Source organism: Anguilla anguilla, chromosome 7 (assembly GCF_013347855.1).
Source record: "Anguilla anguilla isolate fAngAng1 chromosome 7, fAngAng1.pri, whole genome shotgun sequence".
NCBI classification, from domain to species: Eukaryota; Metazoa; Chordata; class Actinopteri; order Anguilliformes; family Anguillidae; genus Anguilla; species Anguilla anguilla.
The window spans coordinates 22,806,569-22,828,139 of record NC_049207.1 but is presented as its reverse complement, the minus strand read 5'-3'; the positions used below and the strand labels follow the sequence as shown (position 1 = coordinate 22,828,139).

Here is a 21,571-nt window from a genome sequence, read left to right as displayed (position 1 = left end):
AGGGGGGGGGGGGTGTGGATTTTGGCAGCTCGCTGATCTCATTCCTGCAACCCCCCTCATAACACGGTATCGGGTGCACCTGATGACATCACCCCCAGGCTCTTAAGAGACTCTCTTCTGATCTTGGGGGAGGGGGGATGCATATGTGTGTGTCTGTGCGTGTGAGTGTGTGTGTGTGTGTGTGTGACAGAGACACCTTGGGGCCCTGTACTGCAGTAACTACATGAACATGAGCAGCTTATTGTGAAATAGCAGGACACTGATGTCACCTTCTGACAGTCAGAGACCACAGCTCATGCCACCATCCAAGACGATATCGCTGCACCTCCAAAGGACTACAGCACTGGTAACACATAGTCATGACACAAGTAACTCACTTTCATACACCACAACTAACTCACACCGATACAGCACTGGAACTTCTCCCTGACAGAGCACAGGAAACTCACATGGATACAGCACAGGTAATTCACACTGATACAGCACAGGCATCTCACAATGACAAAGCACTGGTAACTCACACTGAGCCGAGCACAGGTAATTTACACCAAAACAGCTCCATGTTGAACATATCCTACAGTAAACACCCCTAAAAACTACAACAGTGACTACAGCCGCAAATCTACACCATGGCATACAATGCTATAGCCCCATGCACAATGCCATGATATGGTCACCATGGAGATGAGAAAAGGTGTTCTGGCTGGAACTTCAGATAGCATATTAGCAAAGTGGCTAAATGAGCTGGGCTTCTAACCAGAAGGCTGCTGGTTCCATTCCCAGATGGGACACTGTTATACTGTTGCCTTGACTAACGGTCTTAAACTGAAACATTGAACTGTACTGGACAACATGTCAAATGTGAGATATATAAAGCCAGCCCATAGAAAGTCTGATAAGGGTACAAATATACTGAAATATATTTATATAAAATATATATTCACCCTGCAGAGAAACAATGAGACCACACTCATGAGAGTTTTTTTTTCCTTTTAAAAGCCACTTCCTGCAAACTGCTATAAGTCAGTGTCATGTGAGAGGTGCATTAAAATAAAAAGTAATGCAGACACAGGAAACCCACAAGCAGGGCTTTAAACGCTGTCGATGTGCGACTCTGGTCTTTCACCCAGAGGCAGAGGCCTGCCATCTCAAAACCCAAACCACGGAGGTGCTGAGGGGGTTCATTTCAAACAGGCCTGCAAAACGAGTGTGTGTGTGTGTGTGTATGTATGTGTGAGTGTGCGTATGTGTGAGTGTGTGTGTGTGTGTGTGTGTGTGTGTATGTATGTGTGAGTGTGCGTATGTGTGTGTGTATGTGTGAGTGTGTGTGTGTGTGTATGTATGTGTGAGTGTGAGTATGAGTGTGTGTGTGTGTGTGTGTGTGTGTATGTATGTGTGAGTGTGACATCTGACCCCACTTCTGAGGACCGCCTTTGCTAGCGTTGGTGTGTAACCTGGCCCGCGGCATTAAACACACGCGGCTGTGCAGACTGATAAGGTGCGACGCGTAAGCTGCGCAAGTCGCTCTGGATAAGAGCGTCCGCCAAGACGGTAAATTACAGCGAGCGCGACAGAATCCTGGCCCGGTTTCTCCCTCCCTCTCTCTCTCTCCCCGGGGGCTGGAATAAAGGCTCTCCGCGGCGCCGCGGCACCGGTACCGCCGGCTCTGTCGCTCCGCTCGCGGGGCTGCGGTCGCCGCTCACCGTTAGAAAGGCGCTGGGCGTCGGCCCGAGTCGGCGCCTTTTCATTCGCGCCCACGGGAGCGCGCGATCGGCTGGGCGTGTAAATGCCCCCCGGGCGAGCGAGCAGGGGAGCGAGAGCCAACAGTCACGTTTCTGAGGATCAGAAACGCTTGAGCAAAAAACATTACCGCCACTTTCGGTGCTCGGCCTGCCAAAAAAAAAAAAAAACTCTGCGTATAACAGAGCGAGAGAGAGACAGAAAACGTCCCATTCACCTGCACAATATGTTTCTACCTGCCACACCCTGAGAGAGAGAGAGAGACAGCGAGAGAGAGAGAGAGAGAGAGAGAGAGAGGGAGAGAGACAGAGAGAGAGCGAGAGAGAGGGAGAGAGAGAGAGAGAGAAAGGCAGAGAGAGAAGGAGAGAGAGAGAGATAGAGAGCTAAGGTGGTTACATGGGGCCGGCCCAGTCTCCGTGAGTGTGCAGTATCTGTATCTCTCACATGCCCTGCTGCACTTTCTGACCACTTCCCCAGCACCGCTCCATACGAAGCCGTTTGAAAGAGACTTACTGTTGGACACAGGCCTAGAAAATCCCTCACTCTCCCACACACACACACACACGCACGCACACACTCACTGATACACATGCTCACTCACGCACATACACAAACTTTCTCTCTCTCACACACACACTGATAAACACTAACCAACACTGATAGACACACACACGCATTCTCCCACACTTTGCAACAAACTAAGAGACGTGCGCACAAATACACAGACACTCTGACCGTCTTTCTCCGATACACACACTTTCTCAGCCTCACAAACTCTCTCACTCAATCTCACTCTCTCACTCACACTCTCTCACACTTACTCGCACTCTCTCTTACCCTCTCTCTCTCTCAAACTCACTCTCCCACTCTCGCACTCCCTCTCACCCACTCTCACTCACACTCTGCCCCCCCCCCCCCCCCGCACATTTGATCTTGAGCAGCAGAGGCACGCTCTTTGTGCATTCTGCCACATGTCACAGCTACAGGGGAAAAAAGGTCTAAAATAGACCAGGGGCAGCGTGTTTCACTTCCACAGAAAGGGCAGAGCTGCGCTCTCTCTGCAGCCCGCTCTTCTTTGCGCCCCGCTGAACTTCCCTCCCGCTCGCCAGTTTTGGAACGGACGTGATGAAATCAGCCGCGATGACCTTAAGGAAACAGCGCTCTTTTTTTTAAAAACACGCTCGCCCGGTCCCGCTCGTTCACTCACGACCAAGCGCGCGCGTCGTACGGATCCTCACGGACGGGTCGATCGAACCCGTGACGCGGCGCCGAGCAACAACGGGTCTCAGGTTGCCCCGTACGGAACGCTTCAAACCAAAAATGATATTGAGCGCGACCGTCTGAAGAACGATCGGGTAACACGCGCGCACGTGCGTGCTAACCCCTGCAGGCCTAGCTGCGCAAGCTGCTCTGCGGCTACCTGGGGCGCGTTTCCTAGCATCAGAGCGCGTTAGCCTCCAAATGTCCCACGCCAGGCACCGTAGAGCTGGCGGGCTGCCAGAAACCTCTCAGAACCTCTTTGTCACGCACTAAAACTGTCTGGGCCAATCGGAAAACATGCCCTAAAACTGTCTGGGCCAATCAAAAACGTGCAATGAAACAGAAATAATATTTTTTTAAATCCAAAGTGAACTATCCCTTCAAGCTCTAAAGTTTACAGGATAGATGGTCCCCACCCCCCTTTTATTTCACCGGGCTGTGTCCTCCAACTCCCACTGACTAACAGGCATGAAAATACCAAATCATTTCAAACAGAGGGACGCATGAACAGAGAAACGCAGGCAGGAGGGTGACAGTTATCTCCTCCGCTTCCCTCCTCTAGGAGCCCCCCAGTGCTACAGACCAACCGAAACACAAACCGATTCACCGGTTTGAATAAATCAATTTCACTTCTTTTAAAATTTCTTTTGTTCAGCCTCTTCCTGCACAGCTCTCTCCGAGAGCAGTCGCCGCTGGCCGCTGGCCCTGCGCTCTCTCAATCCCGAGCCTCTCCAGACGCGGGGGAGAGAACGCTGCGTTCCGATTGGCCCGCCGAGAAACGGGCCGTCACGCCTTGCCTCCTCCCCTTTTCCTCTCCGGCGTCAGAGCCGCGGAGTACCGGCGGACCGTTTTATTCCTTTTTTACGTTAGCCTGTTAGCCCGAGCGACGCCACACTCGCGCAGACGCCGCGCGGACGCTCTGATGTTAACAGCGCGCGGAGCGGCTGACAGAGTGCCTGCATCCGACAGGTGGCCCGTCAGCAGGCGACAGCGCGCGGCTCGCTGTCCGTCCGGCGAACCCGCGCGGCGTCTGCGCTACGTAAAACATCGAGAGGAAGCGAGCGTGAAAAAATACCAGCGCGCTGTGGCGACGGCGCTCGGGCTGACCCGTCCCAGGCGCGGAGCTCCGACGGCGATGATCTGGCAGCACGTGGCTTCGGAAATAAAAACACCGGGCCGAGGAGCTCCGCTGAAACATCGGGCCGACTGCCCGTTTGTTCAGCTTCGATCGGGGAGAGGATTCTCTGGTCCAGGGTGCGTCACAGAAACCCTTATTTGCTTATTTGCTAATTCCCCCCTCGATTTAAAATCACATGGCCCGTAACGGTGGGGGGGGGGAAGCGCGCTGGTAACGTCGCCTTGGCACGGAAGCCTGCAGCGCTGGCCGCCGCCGCGCTTCGGTCGCTCTGGCTCTTCCGACTCCGGCTGTCAATCACCCCAGAGAGGATGTCGCAATAGAGGCCGCTGGTGAGGGCCCGGGTTCATAACGCTCTGCTGTAAACCGAAGAACACACACACACACACACACACACACACACACACACACACACACACACACACACACACACACACACACTGAACAGCTCAATATTTACAGTTTCCAGAGCACTTAAACGGGTGAAAAAATAAAAGCACTATAAAACTTGAGAGTTTCCCGAGGGTAGCATTTCCCATGTGTGCATCCGACTGCACTTCCAAAATGCAACTTGTTTTCTTTGGCTCCGGCTTGTTTGCTTGAGGATTATGTGTGTGATAACCTCGGGAGTCTGGTGCTTCACAGACGCAGGCAGGCAGGCACGCACGCACGCAAGCTCACAAGCGCATGCACGCACGCACGCACGCTCACAAGCGCACGCACGCAAGCAAGCGCACACACACACACACGCGCACACGCACGCAAGCAAGCGCACACACGCACGCACGCACGCAAGCGCACACACACACACACACACCCAAGCACGCATGCACACGCGCACACACGCACGCACGCACGCACGCAAGCGCACACACACACACACACACACACACACACACACACACACGGTGCAATGCGCTAAAGCTGGTTTCCCAGGGAAGCAGACAGGAGAGTCTGGCTCCAGCAGGTCGATCACTCTCCCATTACACTCATATTGCAACTTCCCCCTCACGTTTGCACACAAAAACACATGCACATCGAAGGGGACAGACACATATGCACTTGTATGCACACAGACACACATGCACACGTATAGGTATAGACACGTATGGGCATAGGCACGCGTGCACACATACGCACACAGATACACATGCACACGCACGTGCACAAACACACACACTCATTACCCATAGATTCACACATACATCAGCCTGCAAGTGCATGTAAACACAGACATATGCTCAAACATATGCACACAAACATGCATGCATACATACATTGACATACGTGCTCACGTTCATACACACCCCTACTCACCACGCATGCATATGCTAGCATTCACCCACACGCAAATTTCAGAAACTTAAGTTAACAGGACATGAAAATTCACTTCTGTCGTGAGCAGGAAGCTTGTCCCTACGCACCAGGGGCGCGAAAATAATAAAGAAATACAACTCCAGGCATCGACGGCTGCCAGCAACATCGGCCTTACTTTAAATCTCTTCTCAAGTTGCACATCTTTCAATGCTGAGACGAGCCGATGCGTAGCATTTTCAGCCTCGTTTTAAAGTTCACTACAGACGCACACTCTTTTTTTTCTTTTTTAAATCGCAGGGCTGGAATGCAGTGGAACTGGATTTTATTATGCATTTATAACACGTTGGCACTGCTGAGAGTGGACCTGACCCCGTGAAACACAGGAGAACCGCAGCTTCGCACGGCCACGCTGTAAACGTTCTGGGAAAAATACTGGGCCGTACAGCACGGCTGTTCCCCCCCGTTTTATTTTTTAAAACGTATTGCTTAACGTGCTCGGCGGACATGGGTGGCTGTGGTCGCTGACACTTCCGATGTTTTAGAGCATGAATGGAGCCGTGCTCACGAAACCGGGCATTTCAGGGTCAGGGCATTGAACATGTGCACGCACGAACGCACGCACGCAAGCACCTACACGCACACACACACACAGGCGCAGGAGCACGAACGCACGCACGCACACACACACACACAGACACACAGGTACACGCATGCACGCACACACACAGGCGCATGCGCACACACACACACACACACACACAGGAGCACGCACACACACACACGCACACAGGCGCACGCACGCACACATGCACGCACACATGCACATAGGCGCACGAACGAAAGCACCTACACACACACACACACACACAGGAGCACGCATGCACGCACATACACAGGCGCATGCGCACACACACACACACACACACACACACACACACACACACACACACACGCACACAGGAGTTCAGAGTTCGAATATATTCAAATATCACTTGCCTATAATTCACAAAAATAAGCTGCTTATTGTCGGGTGCAATATGCACGTGACGCTCCCTCTACACTGGCCTACGCGTTATTTTCCACAAGCGGGCAGCAGAATAGAGGACATCGGTGAACTTTCATACGCGGTTTACTACATCTGGGGCCTCATTTATAAAACGTATTTTACATCAACTGTGCGCCGCGTACGTAGAAAAACTTCAAAGTAGTGATTCATAAAATTTCAACATGACTCGATTTGACCCTGGAAACGGTTGTGGTCAGGTCTTCACTTGACGTATGCACGCAAGTTCATTCTATTATGAGCCCGCTGCAGTTTCTATAGCCTAAATGCGCAAATGAATAAAGCACTTTCTCCTGGATGTAATTTGCCACAACTCGGCATTTATTAATCACAATAATAGAAAGGAAAGACTCTTAATGAATAGATATAGATTATGAATGTCTACGCAACAAAATCATTTTCATTTCTATTCCTATTTGGACAAACAGACAGACGTTTCGGCCAATGAGGACGGCTTAGGCCGAAACATGTCTGTCTCTTTGTCCAAATAGGAACAGAAATGAAAATGATTTTGTTGCGTAGACATTCATAATCTATATCTATTCATTAAAAGTGAGGGCTCCCGTCTTTCCTTTCTATGATTATCTATGAGAAGCCAATGCACCATTCATTTGTTATATAGCCTAGTTTGTTAAAAACTTCTTTGAGCGCATGGGTTTGTTAATTCTTTTATAGGAAATCCCTGTTTATTTCTTAACACAAAAACTATTCAAACAGCTAATACCTGTAGTCTAAAACAACATAGCCTAAATTACTTACTCCGTTTAGTTTGTTTAACTTCTTTCATCATCCAATTTTATCAAAATCTTCAGAACAGAAAGGAAACATAGCCATGGGAACATTACTTAGCCTAAATTGTCAGCTGACCAGATCTGTTGAACAAAGTGAAAAAAAGAGACTGGCTCGCGAGGCTAGCTGACTCATAGACATACATGTCTATGAGCTGACAAGTAACGTTAGGTGTCCATGGAGCTGAAAGTATCACCGCAGGATATTGGCAAGGAAAACCAGACGATCCACTTGCTCTGGGTCCAGGGCAGAACGTTTTTTGTTGACAGAGGAAGTAACGATAGCACAGGAAATGAACTTTGCGTGCATTAACATGATTCGCCGCATGAAATTAAAGCCTGTGCATTCATGGTAATTACAAAACGCGGGATCCACAATTGATATTCGAATGCTCAAATTTAAGTTTGAACTTAAAAAAAAGAAAAGATTTTCGAATAGTTTTCAAACTTCGAATATTTTTTGACAGCCCGCACGCACACACACACACAAACACACAGGAGCACGCACGCACACACACACGCACATAGGCGCACACATGCACGTACACACACATGCACACAGGCGCGCGCACGCACACACACACACAAACACATACAGGTGCGCGCGCGCGCACACACACACACACACACACACACACACACACACACACAGGCACACACATCGGCACACCCGGCGCAGTGCACCAGTGTCCAGCTGGTCTTCCAAACCTGCACGGGGGGATTTTTTTTGCCCTGCTCTTTCAGCAGTCACTGTTCAGGAACAGCTCACTGATCCGACAGAACAAAGACTGGGGCTTTCCCCCTCTTCAAAGCCATTTTAACACCGCTCTGTATAAAATCCACCCCCCAGGACTCCCAAACTGTTTCCTGACTCTGAGAAAACACTGAGTGGGACAGAGGGGGAGGGGACAAGCGCTTCCACAGGTACAGGTAGACACCCCTCCACTAGCTACACCCCACCCTCCCTCACTCCCACCCTTTCCCTTGATCTCTTCATCCCTCCTTTTTTCCCCAAGTTGGAGGCTTTTTTTTGAACGTGCAGCTGTGACAATTTCCAGATATGATGGGACAGAGATAACTGCTGTGGACTGATTTATTAATAAAACGCAGCCTCCAACATCTCCCCCCCCCTCCCTCAGTCCCTCTATTCGTCAGGAACAGAGTCGACAGCGGGAAGAGGCCTTTCTGTAATACTACACTTGCGTGAAAGGGGCCGACAAATGAGTCATTTGCAGCGATGAGAAGCTATGATTCATTAGCGATGAGATTTAGCCGCGCTGCAAGGCCCTGGCTGAGCAAAGCCTGACCAGAAAAACGCAGTTTTCTGTAAACTCCCAGCTCCGCGGCCACGTTGCCTCTGACTCATCCATCCAGAATCCTCCAGGGGTCAGAGGTCAACATCTCTCTTCCTGTACCGAGTCTCCGCCCACCCACCCGTACAACACAGAACTGCCAAACCACATGTGAAACAGAGCTGCCAGGCGAACTTCAGCTCGCTGTTCCACAGACCATTTCCACAAAGTCACACATGCTAATTAGAAACTTCTGAGACACCCGATGAACTCTAGCCTATTTCTGAACTTCGCCGGCAAGGTGGGAGGTGGAGTGCGTTTGCATGTGCGTGTGCATGTGAGTGAGTGGGAGAATGTGCGCGTGTGTGTGCTTGTGTGCATGTGAGTGAGAGAATGTGTGTGTGCGCATGTGAGTGAGTGAATGAGTGTATGTGTGTGCGTGTGCACGTGTGAGTGCATGTGAGTGAGAGAGAATGTCTGTGTGTGCGTGTGTACGCGCATGTGAGTGAGTGAATGAGTGTATGTGTGTGCGCATATGAGTGAGAGAGAGAGAGTGTGTGTGTGTACGGGCATGTGAGTGACTGAGTGAGAGAAAGTGTGTGAGTGTGTGTGTGTGTGTGCGTGCATGTGAGTGACTGAGTCAGAGAGTGTGTGTGTGTGTGTGCGCGCGCGCATGTGAGTGACTGAGTCAGAGAGTGTGCGTGTGTGTGTGTGTGTGGGGGGGAATCCCCAGTGTGTGTGTGTGTCATGTGACACAGGTCTGTTGTCTGCTTTCTCTGTTTATAATGTTATAAAGCGCTCCTCTGAACGCTCAGGAGCCCTGAGGAGGGGGAGGAGAGGGGAGGTGAGGGCAGGGGAGGAGAGGTGAGGGGAGGGGTGTTTGGCACACCTTCCTCTCGCACGCCGGAGCACATTGGGGACCGCGGTCCCACAGAGAAGGCCGCCCGGCGAAGTGCGAATTGTGACACGGTCACGAAAAACGTGGCGCCCCGGACGAGCGCGGAACGGCACGCTCCGCTTCACCCCGCTTCTGCGAGCGGGGGCCCCCCGGAGCAGGCCCCGCCCGCCAGAGACGCGCTCGTCCGGCCGGAGCAGCGGTAGAGGGAGAAACAGAAAGAAAACTCTTCTGCGTGAGACCTCCTCTTGAGGCACGAAAAGGAACGACGAGGACGCGCCGACTGAGACGCGTAGCCGCGGAGGAGCTGGCGCGCCCCGTTCTCTTCGTCTAAAGAGCAGCGCGGGGGGAGGCCCCCGGAGGCGCCGGCGTCATCGGGCCCGTCGCCGGTTTCTCCAGCCGCCGCGGTCGCGGGTCGGTAAGGCTCAAGGGAAATGAGCTGTGCTGCTGCTGCTAACCCTGGGGCTCCCTCAGCGCTCCCTCAGCGCTGAGCTCAGCGCTCCCTCACCGCTCCCTCAGCGCTCAGCTCAGCGCTCCCTCAGCGCTCCCTCACCGCTCAGCTCAGCGCTCCCTCACCGCTCCCTCAGCGCTCCCTCACCGCTCCCTCAGCGCTCCCTCACCGCTCCCTCACCGCTCCCTCACCGCTCCCTCAGCGCTCCCTCACCGCTCAGCTCAGCGCTCCCTCACCGCTCCCTCAGCGCTCCCTCACCGCTCCCTCAGCGCTCCCTCACCGCTCCCTCACCGCTCCCTCAGCGCTCCCTCAGCGCTCCCTCAGCGCTCAGCTCAGCGCTGAGCTCACCGCTCCCTCAGCGCCGCTCTTTCCAGCCAGTGCTTTCCTGGCGGACGGCTCGCTCTAGGGAACGCGCGGGGGGGTTTGGAAACGCCCGCGCTTCAGCGCTTAGCTCAGCGTGCCAACCCCTTCAACTCCGCTCATCGACTTTCATCTCCGACACCTCGCTTTTACGATACAGAGCACTGAATCAACTTTTTTTCCCCCGCTCGCTGGCCTGTTGAGTGGCATGTTGACTCTTAAAAAAACAATCACCAGCCGCGGTACCTTTCGTAATATAACACTTCCTGGTTGGTTACCAGCCAAGCTGGCTGTTGGGAGTAAAAAATCCAACCAGCCACAATCAAAATGTTACCGGTATTTGGCTGGTGGCGGATTTTAATTTCACACCCTAACAGCATGATAATTAAGTACCGCGCCTTAATGGCCCTGGAAGCGTCGGCTGAACGGGGCTGCCAGGTTACCGTAGCGGTCGGGGCACTAGGCGTGTCACCCGGAGCACGCAGGTTCCATTTCCAGGCGGAGCGCTGCCGTCGCATAATGAAATAAATAACCGCGGTGACAACCGTAATCTGCGGTAAGAGCGGGGGCTCTTGCGCTAAATATTGGCGCTAAGCGATTTCGACAGGCGGCTGGTCCTGAGCCGTGCCTCTGCGCGCGGCCTTGCTTCACCCTTTCTCCCAAGTTCTCCGAGCCCCGGTTTCTCTTCCACCGATCGCGTTTAGAGAAGGCTGCGCTAGTTCTGAGCGACGGGTCCAGGAGCGTACCTGTCTCTGACAGGCGATTCCGTCTGTTGTAGCCGCAAACAAATCAGTAACATAGGCAGCCGTTCAGCTCGAACGGAGGAGGGGTGTCAATTGCTCAATGAGGCCTGGAATAATCGATCGATCGGCAAATTAGGCTCGATCCATACGGCGGCCGAGCCTAATTATCGGAGCTGGGCCGGGGAACAAGACGCAGACTCTGCGATAACGGCTCCGTGCCCCCCCCCCCTCCCCGCCCCGGGACCGAGGCGGGGGCGCGCCGTCGCAGCTCAGCGCGGTACAGCCGTATACGCCCACCCCCAATAACATAACGCACCGGCAATTAACCTGTCAGCACCCGCCAGACACACACAAATGAGTCACAACCGCGTGCAAAACTGCGATATTTAAAGCATTTTAGCATGGGAACGGTGCCTCCCCCTCCGTGGCGGTGCTGCGCGCTTCACATGGGGGTGGGGGGGGGGGGGCTGTACACCTCTGTCCTGCCTGTATTTCGGGACACGGGCAGCATTGCTCCAGAAGCCTATGGTGGCTCAAGGTTAGCGGAGAACATGCGCCCGGTCCCCTTCCAATGCTAACACGCGCAATGTCAAATTAGACATATAAGGCAGGGACTCTCATATCTGGGCCCCAAGGCCAGCAGTACTGCTGATTGGCTGATTGGCACTACGAACCGACAGTTAGGGTGAGTGATTACCGTCAGACTCCACCAGTCTAAACCAGTTCCTGAAAACCAGCAGTACTACCTCACTATCCCAGATATAATGCACAGTAATGAATTATTTACGAAATATCCATTGATCTTCGATGATCAATGCAGCTGCAAACAGGTTGCCGTGTTCTCTGGTACAGGATAAGGTTAGATGTCCTGCAGGTGTCCTAACTGGATATGTGTGCAGCAATGAGCTTCCAGCACCAGGATCAGGGAAGCTGTTACACTATACGGCGAGTGGGCCGGACGGCCAATGGATAATCACAGAACGAAGTGCAATAACAGTGGCTGATTACAACAAATAAAAACATCCATGTATATTTATAAAGAAACAGAAATATTTATAGACTCCCAGAAAAGAGCGGAAGCCCCAGGTTCCCGATAGGCAAAGAGCAGGGGACACTGTGCAAGGGGAGCACAGCTCTACCCCCAGGGGTGTCCAACCTCATCCGAAAAGGGCCGGTGTTGGGCACAGGTTTTTCGTTTTTAGCCCAGCACCAAGACGCCGACTTCAACCGATCGGTTAATCGCGGTCTCCGACCAAGGCCTCAACCAGCAGAATCAGGTGCGTCAGCGCTCGGCTAAAACACAAAAACCTGCACCCAAACCGGCCCGTTTCGGGTAAGACTGAACACCCCTGGTCTGCACACTGTAGGCTACATCTGAGCGGCTTTCAGCGGAGGCAGCCAGCACGGGGGTGTTATCAGTCGACAAACCGCCATTTCGGCCCCGGACTGGAATCAGATCGAAGTCACAGTCCACAGCGAAGTTTGCGCCGACGCCTCAGACCGCCGAGCTTCCCCGTTTCCCCGGGCCTTCTCTCTCTCGTGCCCGCTGCCGTGTGACGAAATCCTCTACTAATCTACGCGCATCTGAGAGGCAAATGTGCCCAAACACGCACTGAGGCCAGGTACGCACATAAATCAGCCCCATATTCTTTAACCCCTTTTTTAATCTGAAATTTTCTCTCTCTCTCTCTCTCTCTCTCTCTCTCTCGCTCTGCTGACACGGAGCAGCCGGCGGCGTTCGGGGGGCCGTCTCGCGACCGTTCGGGTCTCCGGTCGCCACGGGAACGGGCGGCCGCCGCGTCGGAAGGACGCGCTGCCAGAGCTGACGGCGTGCGACTGAACAAGGGCGGGGGGGGATGGGGGGGGTAAATCGAGGCTGGACCGAATCGCTCGCTTCCAGGGAAACGATACAGCCAATTACGCGCTGCCATGCTGGGCCGCTGGCCAATCGGCACTGATGTGGTCAGGATTCGAAACCAGATCACAGGGCGCTTCCCTGTGCACCGAAGCGGTGCTTTAAGCTGGAAGAGGAACCAGCCCGCTGAAGGAAATAAGAAAGCAAATAAGTGCTAACAGACCAGCCTCTCCTCCGACACAAACTAGCTCAGCAGCTGTTGTGAGCGAATGTGGCTCCTCTGTGCTGGGGGGGGGAACAACCTGCTTCTCTCGCAGGCTAACCAGTGTGAATCAGTGGCTAAAAAGCACCGCTCGGAGGCAAAGCAACGTGGTTTCCATAGAAAGCATTCATTCACAGTCACGTAATGTCGCAAGACTTAGCCTAACTAAACAAAGTTATCACCACAGTGCAGACGGGGGGGGGGCAGCTCAACGTGGAAAAGAATAAAACCGTTTGCCAACACTTGTTCATGTTAATGTAATTTAATATGTTGTCTGGTAAGAGCACCTTCTATAAACCGTTTTGAAAAAGTTCAGAGTGGAACTAGGAACAGTGATTGGTCCACTTGCTAAATGTTTTTGTTTTTTTTTGTTTTTTATTTGATCGGACCAACAGGTGGGTGGGGATTAGTCAGATAGTGGAGGTGGCTACTGGATTGAAGTGTTGTTATTCGGACTGGATACGCTCACTAAGGCAACAGGGTATTGGTCCACTCAGTGAGATGTGATTGGTCTGCTTGCTAAAGTGAGTGGTGATTGGTTGAGGAACATTTGTCATTCTGTAGGAGGAAGGGGTGTTCTCTTTGGCCCCAGCTCTATCTCGCCTGGCTCAGGGTAGCTCAGTGACCCTGTAAAGGCCCCGTCCACAAGCCTGTGCTGAGGGACGATCCCTCGACGGGTCCACACAGACACGGGCCTCTGACATCACCGCTGAGCTCACCGCTAAGCTCACGCCAGCCCAGTTCAGGGGATAACATCATCAAGCGTAACTCCTCCCACAAGCAAAGAGCCCCTTCTCCTTCACACCCCGAAACCCCAATCGCTCAGCGACCAGCATCTCCACATCTGTGCGTAGCTCTGTTCCAGGAGGGCCAGACACCAAAAGGCCATTCTCCAAGCACATTATCACTTTTCATAAACCGCAGAAACACTTTCTATCTTGCTCACTCTCTCCCTTTAAATAAAATGCCCCCACCACTCCCTCCTCCAGTCCCAAAAAAAAAAAGAACCCTGGAGAACACTCCCTCCCTTTTCCACAGAAATTTGAGAGAGAAAAACTCTATGTCATTCATGAAGGTTTCAACCGCCTTTCTCCTTCCCTTTTTTTTTTCTTTTTTTTTTTTTTCTTTTACCCACCACTGTAAAAGATTGCAAAACATGCCACTTGGCTGGAAAGTCGCTGAATGAAAGCAGAGAGGCGGCGGCCAGAGGATCGCCCCGCATATTTTCAATGAAACATCCTGAAACCTAAAAACGCTGACGCCTGCAGAAAAAAAACACACAAAAAAAAAAAAACACGCGAGCGTTCCCTTGGCGATAGTGCAATCGCTACCAACAACAGAGGATGGCTTCTCTGAACAAAGGCACCCTGCGTAGGCAAACACTGAAAGCCGTACTAACTGGAAGCTAATTGGACAACCCGAGTCCTGACCTCAGAAGTATTTAGAGCCTCTCAATCATGAATTTTACAAATTCTGCCAAAGTACGGGTCAACTGCTGGCGTGAGAACCACTTTCATCTCCCATAGATTTGTGGAGCTTTCTGAAGAAATAAAGAATATTCTTTGCTTGTAGAACTTATAGAGAACTTAAGAGAAAGAAAATTATGTATGCTTCTTATAATTATTAACAGTCCCTTCATTGTTCCAGAATCCAGATTATAAAAAAACACATACTGATTTCATCAACAAAACACTATCTCTCATAAAACAAGACCAGGTTAGAACCTAGTGTATGGCTGGACCTAACACACGTGATCCGGCCGACCAATGGTGTAACTTCATAACTCAGCCGACCAATGGTGTAACTTCATCACTCAGTCAGTCAGTCAGTCAGTCAGTCACTCACAGACATTCGCGTTTGTAGGGCTGGCCCCGCTGTTGCAGTCCAGCCAAAAAGAAGAAAAAAAAACTACACCAAATAAAATTCCATGCGATTCACTCTGAACCCACATGCCCGCCCTGACACGCATGTACACACACGTATGCCCCCCCCCCACCCCACCCCACATAATTTACCCACACAAAGACGTGTACGCACACACACACACACAGACAGACACACAGACACAGACACACACAAGCCAAGTTGCATGTGGCTAAGGACCAGCACGATCGCGGCCGCCAAGCTCGAGAGCCTGCCAAACGAAATGACTCAAAAACGCGCTCGTTAATCTGCCTCGTCCCCCCCACCCCCCCCCCCCGTCCCACCCCCGGCGCACGCAGCGGGGGGCCCGTGGGCGACGCGGTGCGGTGCGGCTGTCCGTCTGGGAGCCGGGGCGCGTCCGCGGGGGGTTTACCTCAGAGATTTCCCCAAAGGCTGGAGGTTTCCCAGGTGCAGAGGTATCCCCTGAGCGCAGCGCTCAACCTGAACCTGAACCTGATGCAAATATCCAGCTGCGTGCCCGGGTCTGTGCGCAACGGGCGTGTGTGAGCAGTGTCACGTCCCCCCCATGGGCAGGGGCATCTGAGGAAATGAGCAACACGCACGCGCGCACACGCACGTACACGGACGCTGGCCTATGCCACGGAGAACCCCTCCGGTCAGGGCTTCTGATAGGCCGGACTGGGTTTTTTTTTTTTTGTTTTTTTACTGAGTGAAAGATAAATTCGTCGCAATTTGACCAGAACTAACGCCGGCGCGACGCGGGCGTTCGCTCCATCTCCGCCGCCCCAGGCCGCCGCATACTTTCTGAGACGTGACATCAGCGGCGGCGCGGTTCGGATGCGCGGACGGCCCGCGGCCACCGCCGGCCCGTCTCCCGCATTTTAACTTCCCGTTTAACGCGGTCTGCCCCGCCAAGCGTTTCCAAAGCGCGGGCTATCGCTTTACTCACGCGAGATGCGTCTCACACTGGACCGGACAGTCGATTTGTTTTATTTTTAAAGAGCCAAGAGCAGGAACACAAATTGTTCCGGCCGAACGTATTGGAAGACCGTATTTTCTGAACTTATTTAATATTTTCCTAATCTCTGTCTGACGGGCCAGCCCCCGCTGGAGGGATGGGACCGGCTTCCTTGGTGGGGCTGCACTCGGACCCTGGACCAGCAGCTCCAGGCAGCCTGCTTGACGGCCAGCCAGCGGCTCCTCCCTCCCTGCATTCAGCTCTGGCTGAAAGGATGACAGCGAGCAGCCTCCCCTGGGACAGCGCTGCATCCACCCACACCTCTTTTAACGGGACAGCTCAGCATCCACCTGCACCTCCTTTAACGAGACAGCACAGCATCCACCCGAGCCTCTTTTAACGGGACAGCTCAGCATCCACCTGCACCTCCTTTAACGAGACAGCACAGCATCCACCCGAGCCTCTTTTAACGGGACAGCACAGCATCCACCCGCGCCTCTTTTAACGGGACAGCACAGCATCCACCTGCACCTCCTTTAACAGGACAGCACAGCATCCACCTGCACCTCCTTTAACAGGACAGCACTGCATCCACCTGCACCTCCTTTAACGGGACAGCACAGCATCCACCCGCACCTCTTTTAACGGGACAGCACAGCATCCACCCGCGCCCCCTTTAACGGGACAGCTCAGCATCCACCCGCGCCTCTTTTAACGGGACAGCACAGCATCCACCCGCGCCTCTTTTAACGGGACAGCACTGCATCCACCCACGCCCCCTTTAATAGGACAGCACTGCATCCACCCACGCCCTCTTTAACAGGACAGCACTGCATCCACCCACGCCCCCTTTAACAGGACAGCACAGCATCCACCCACGCCCCCTTTAATAGGACAGCACTGCATCCACCCACGCCCCCTTTAATAGGACAGCACTGCATCCACCCACGCCCCCTTTAATAGGACAGCACTGCATCCACCCACGCCTCCTTTAATGCCTTGTTCTTGTTTCCAGGGAAGCCCTGGTCTCTAATAAGAAGGCTTAAAGGCATAATTACACACACTGGGGACTACACTTCAGCTCGGCTCTGAATCTCGAGTTTGTGGCAGATCCTTTTTTGGCAGAAAAAATGAAAAAAGGAGGCGATAAATAAATAAAATGAATTTTAAAAATGTGTCCTTGAGAATGCATTACAGTTCCAGGTACAAATGCACTCAGTACCATACACTTATTACCCATCAACCCCTGACCACGTCTGCTTAACCTGGCATCCGTGCGGGACTTTTCTTTTAAAAAAAGCAAGGTTCGGGCTTATACTTTTCACCAATTTCCCTCTCTCTTTTTTAACAGTGCAGCCCAACCCCCCCGAAATCAAGAGAAGGGGCCAATCTGGAAGGCGCGGTTCCCGGGGCCCCCGTCCGGCCCCTCGTGAAGCAATCCCGGCGGCTGGCCGAGGCGAGCCATGAGCTCACTCTCCCGGAGCCGGCACGGCGTTCTGGCAGAGAGCGAGCCCCCGCGAGCCTACGTCCTTCCCCGTTCGGCACCAACACGCCCGCTCACATAAATCTCCCGGCACGCCGGCGAAGGGGAGAGACCGAACTCAATGGGAGCGAACACACCGGGGGGGGGAATCTTAAAAGGGGATGGAACTGGAAAAGTTCAGAAAAAGGCGCACGGAATTCAGCTTTCCATCCAGCTACAATTCAGAAAAAAAATGAATCAACGGAGAAAAACATGGAACCTGGTGTGAGGACACGAAGCTTACAGAAAGCGAACAGATGCCAGTATTTGCTACTGGCGTCCACCAAGCTTACCGCCAAACACAAAAAAAAAACAACCAAAAACCTTGATTTCATGTGCTAATGGCTCATGCAAAGGGACCACAGAGCAGAAGGTCTTGCGCTGCCACAGAACAAACCCACCCTGAAAGGACACAGTTTAGGAGATAAGGCGATGATCTGCCAGACAGAGGGAACGAAACAGGCTAGTTTTCGTCCAGATTTCTTCATAATGCAACTGTTGTTTCTACATGGGGCGTGAATGATTCAAGATCTGAATCACCTGTGGATTTGGAAACTACACCCCTAGCACTCAAAAACCTGTACTCATGCTTTACTTTCATTTTTTGTAACCTGAGGACTTTTTCCACAGCTTCTGTTTTGCTGATTTATTTTTCCTAAATCCATTCTTTTTTAAAAGAACTACATAAAGAATAATAAGCCTACTGAACCACACATGCAATAAATAAAACTAAATTCATTTCAATTATGCAAATATCTTATCACACAGGATAGCAGCACTGCACAGAAAATTAACCCTGCAATTATCAAACTTTTTTTTTTAATACACATACTTTTTTTGCATGTCCACCAGATTCAAAGGTAGGAATACAGCTCACTGCAATTTACAACATCGATCTTTTCGACAGAAGTAGCTGGTACAAAAGCGAACGTAGCATGTACCCAGCTCGGCTTTATAGTGACCTGTCCGAGTCGAACCCTCAGCCTCATAGCCCGTTTGTGCTGGCGCTGCGGGAGATGGGGTTACAGCTGTGGGCAGTAGGTCAACGATTTTTAGCTGCCACCGTTGACACTGGTGATCTCCACCGCGGCCGTCTACATGCCAATTATCCGTCCTTATGGCAGTTTCTACCGCCCCGCTCCCCAAAACTATAACAAGATGTCTGGGCAGGTGGCCCGGCAGTCAGCTCGTTATTTCTCTATCGAAACAGTACCAACCCCAGCCCCGCGGAAATCCCCAAATGTTCATTCACCCCTCCCCAACCAAATGACCGTCACCCACTGAGCTGTCTATTCTAATCACATATTTACTAGCCCATGGCGCATCTACTACACTTGGTACACACTCAAACCTTTTACGATTTTCGTATGGTGTTCATTTCTGTCTGCTGATATTAGTCCAGTTGTAAACTGTGCGTAGCATTACCAAATTTAACTTTTCATAGTCTTTCGATACAAATGAACAAGAAACGATGCACTTTTTAAAAGATCTGAAATAATGCCATTTTGAAACTGAATGGATAATGATGTAGCCAACTTATACGCATGCATAAACTTAATTATTGTGTACATACTTTTCATGAAATGTATATCATTTTCAATCTAAAAGCAGAGTAAGGAAATGCAATTTTGGATGCAAGTTAATTTTGTTTAAGGCTTAAAAGCAATGCACGAATCTCTCGCTGTCAAAGAAAGACGAATAAAATATACTGGGTAACGTTAAGGACCATCTGCACCAAATTCCAGTGGGAATTCTTTCCAGTATCCAGACGACTGCCGACAAAAATGCCATTTGGCCACGTTAGCTAGCGTTTCAACTTTAGCGAGTTTACGTTTCGTGTCTGTTTGCTAGGCAGCTCGCCAGCTACTGTTGCTAACTATACAATTCCGCCATGCAAGGGACCCAACTGGCTAGGTTGCTAGCGTAGCTATCTCGCTAAAATACATGAGCTTAAAAAAAACAGCTAACGTTGGCCAGCTAGCAACCTCACATTTTGTGCACTTAGGTTTTTCCCATCAAGTCAGCTAGCTAGCTAACGTTAACATAATTCTGGAATCGACTAATACATGCACCCAACAAAACGTGCACATTTCAGAGGAATTTAAGTTTCTTTTAATAAAATGTATATTGTTTAAAACACATATTTATTTTAACAATAACAAAAACCCACCAGCCAGACTCGGCATCTTTGTGTTTAGCTGGCTAGCTAGCTAATGTCCTTAGTTGCACTCCTCATTAAATAATAATTTGTTTGCACCGTTCACCAGGAATGCAGTAAGGGGAAAGCTAAGGGGTTGTTTGATAAACGACGCTAAACATTGGAGAATACAAACGCACGCGTGTCAAAACACTGTTTCTGAAAACGTATGCAAGAGTTCCCACACAATCGATGAGAAGATGGCTAGCTAACGTTAGCTAGCGAGCAAGCCAGAGACCATGAGCATACAGGCAAAGTTTAAACAGAAAAAAGCGACTGGGACTTCAAAAAGGAACGGAAAAAACCCCCAAAACCAGGCAATCTACAAAACAAAAAACAACAATATTTTTTTAAACAAACATTCCCTTGTTTAATCAATTGAAATTAAAACCCTTTGTTGTTGGCCAACTACCAAACTGTTAACAAAAAAGGGGGAAAAAACAAACAGTGATTTTTTTTTTTTGCATTCGTGTCGTTGTCTGGTGTACAAAAAGAGCCGTGGTCGCCAGGCTGAACTCCAGTGCAGGCGGACTGGCGTCGGGCTCCGTAAAAAAACCCACAACACGGCACAGTCTATACAGTGAAATACACACAATACATTTATAGAATAGGGGGAAGCCTACAACCATTACGAAGAAAAACAGACTAAAAGGCACATGGAAGCCAACTGGTCTGAGCCCAAGCGAAAGCATTTAATCTAACTCCAATTAGTAAATTCCACTTTAACTCTTCGGCCACCGTCAGCTCTGAATCTCAGACTTACCCTGTCACAACAGGCGCCATCTTCCACAAACTCTCACCAAAACTCCAACTCTCGCGAGATCCTTCCTCCCCAGACCAACGCGCTGCCGAGACAACAGAAGCAGACTGGAGATGAAGGAGCGAGGGAGAAAGAGAGAAAGGGGCGGGTGAGGAAGACGGAGGAAGGAGGGGGGGCGTCGGGCAGGGAGAGTGAGAGAAAAGGGCAGACGCCACAACAACAGGCGTGGGAAACTTCGGAAACCACGCGAGAACAGGAAAACTCTCACAATAGACAAGAATGGAGAAGGGCTCGTCTCATCGCGAGAAGTGTGCGCACACCGTAGTTGTCGCTTATTTTATGGTGCTATAATTGTATTCCCACGTGTTCACCCGGTTATAAATTACAACGCTTGTTGGGACGTAGTGTGCTTCGAAATTTCGCACAACGCAGCGAAAAGATAGCTTTTTCCCAGACCCTCCCAGATAATCCGCTGAGAATATACACACATTTTCCGGACGGTTTAAAAAAAATTTCGCCCGCTGATTGAACGCTATATTCATCCGCATGTTATTAAGATAATGGTCATGATAAGACAACATTACTTAGAATGTATCGGATTCGATATATTGCCCATAACATAATTTGTGCGTTAAGATTTGTACGCTTTTCACATAAGGTTAAATGATATGTGTAGGGTGATTGTAGTATTTCAAAGCATCCAAAATAATAGCAATTACAATAATACAAAATAGCTTGTGTCTGTTTGCAGAGTTGTGCGAAGTAACACATCCTCAAATGTTATTTGCTCCAAGACGGGATAGGAAGAAATATGGCCAGAATTTGTCTTTGTATGAAAACAATGGTGTAAACAAGGGCATTGTAATGACACCAAAGGGAGGGGAAAGAAGAGTGATCTGCAGTGGGAAACCACATCATGGTGCCAGATTACAAATGATTGTCTTGCAATCCAACATTATAAAAGAAAACACACAGTACAATATGCCTGACAGGATTTAAGCACAGCTATGCAGTAATGCCACAATAACATAGCAGCAGTCACCTGACTCTGTGGAACTGGGTTTGTAATAGGATGACTGGAGGAGTAGT

At 50.9% G+C, this 21,571-nt stretch overlaps 1 protein-coding gene across 1 annotated transcript in view; it reads right to left on the bottom strand.

The window, feature by feature from the left end:
* Positions 1 to 20,619, bottom strand: part of rbpjb (recombination signal binding protein for immunoglobulin kappa J region b) — a 55,647-nt gene extending 35,028 nt beyond the window's left edge. Inside the window, exon 1 of the mRNA XM_035427339.1 lies at positions 20,486 to 20,619. Coding sequence (XP_035283230.1) covers positions 20,486 to 20,505 — 20 coding nt within the window. The 5' untranslated portion in view covers positions 20,506 to 20,619. The remainder of the gene's footprint in view (positions 1 to 20,485) is intronic.
* Between the last annotated feature and the right edge of the window lie 952 nt (positions 20,620 to 21,571).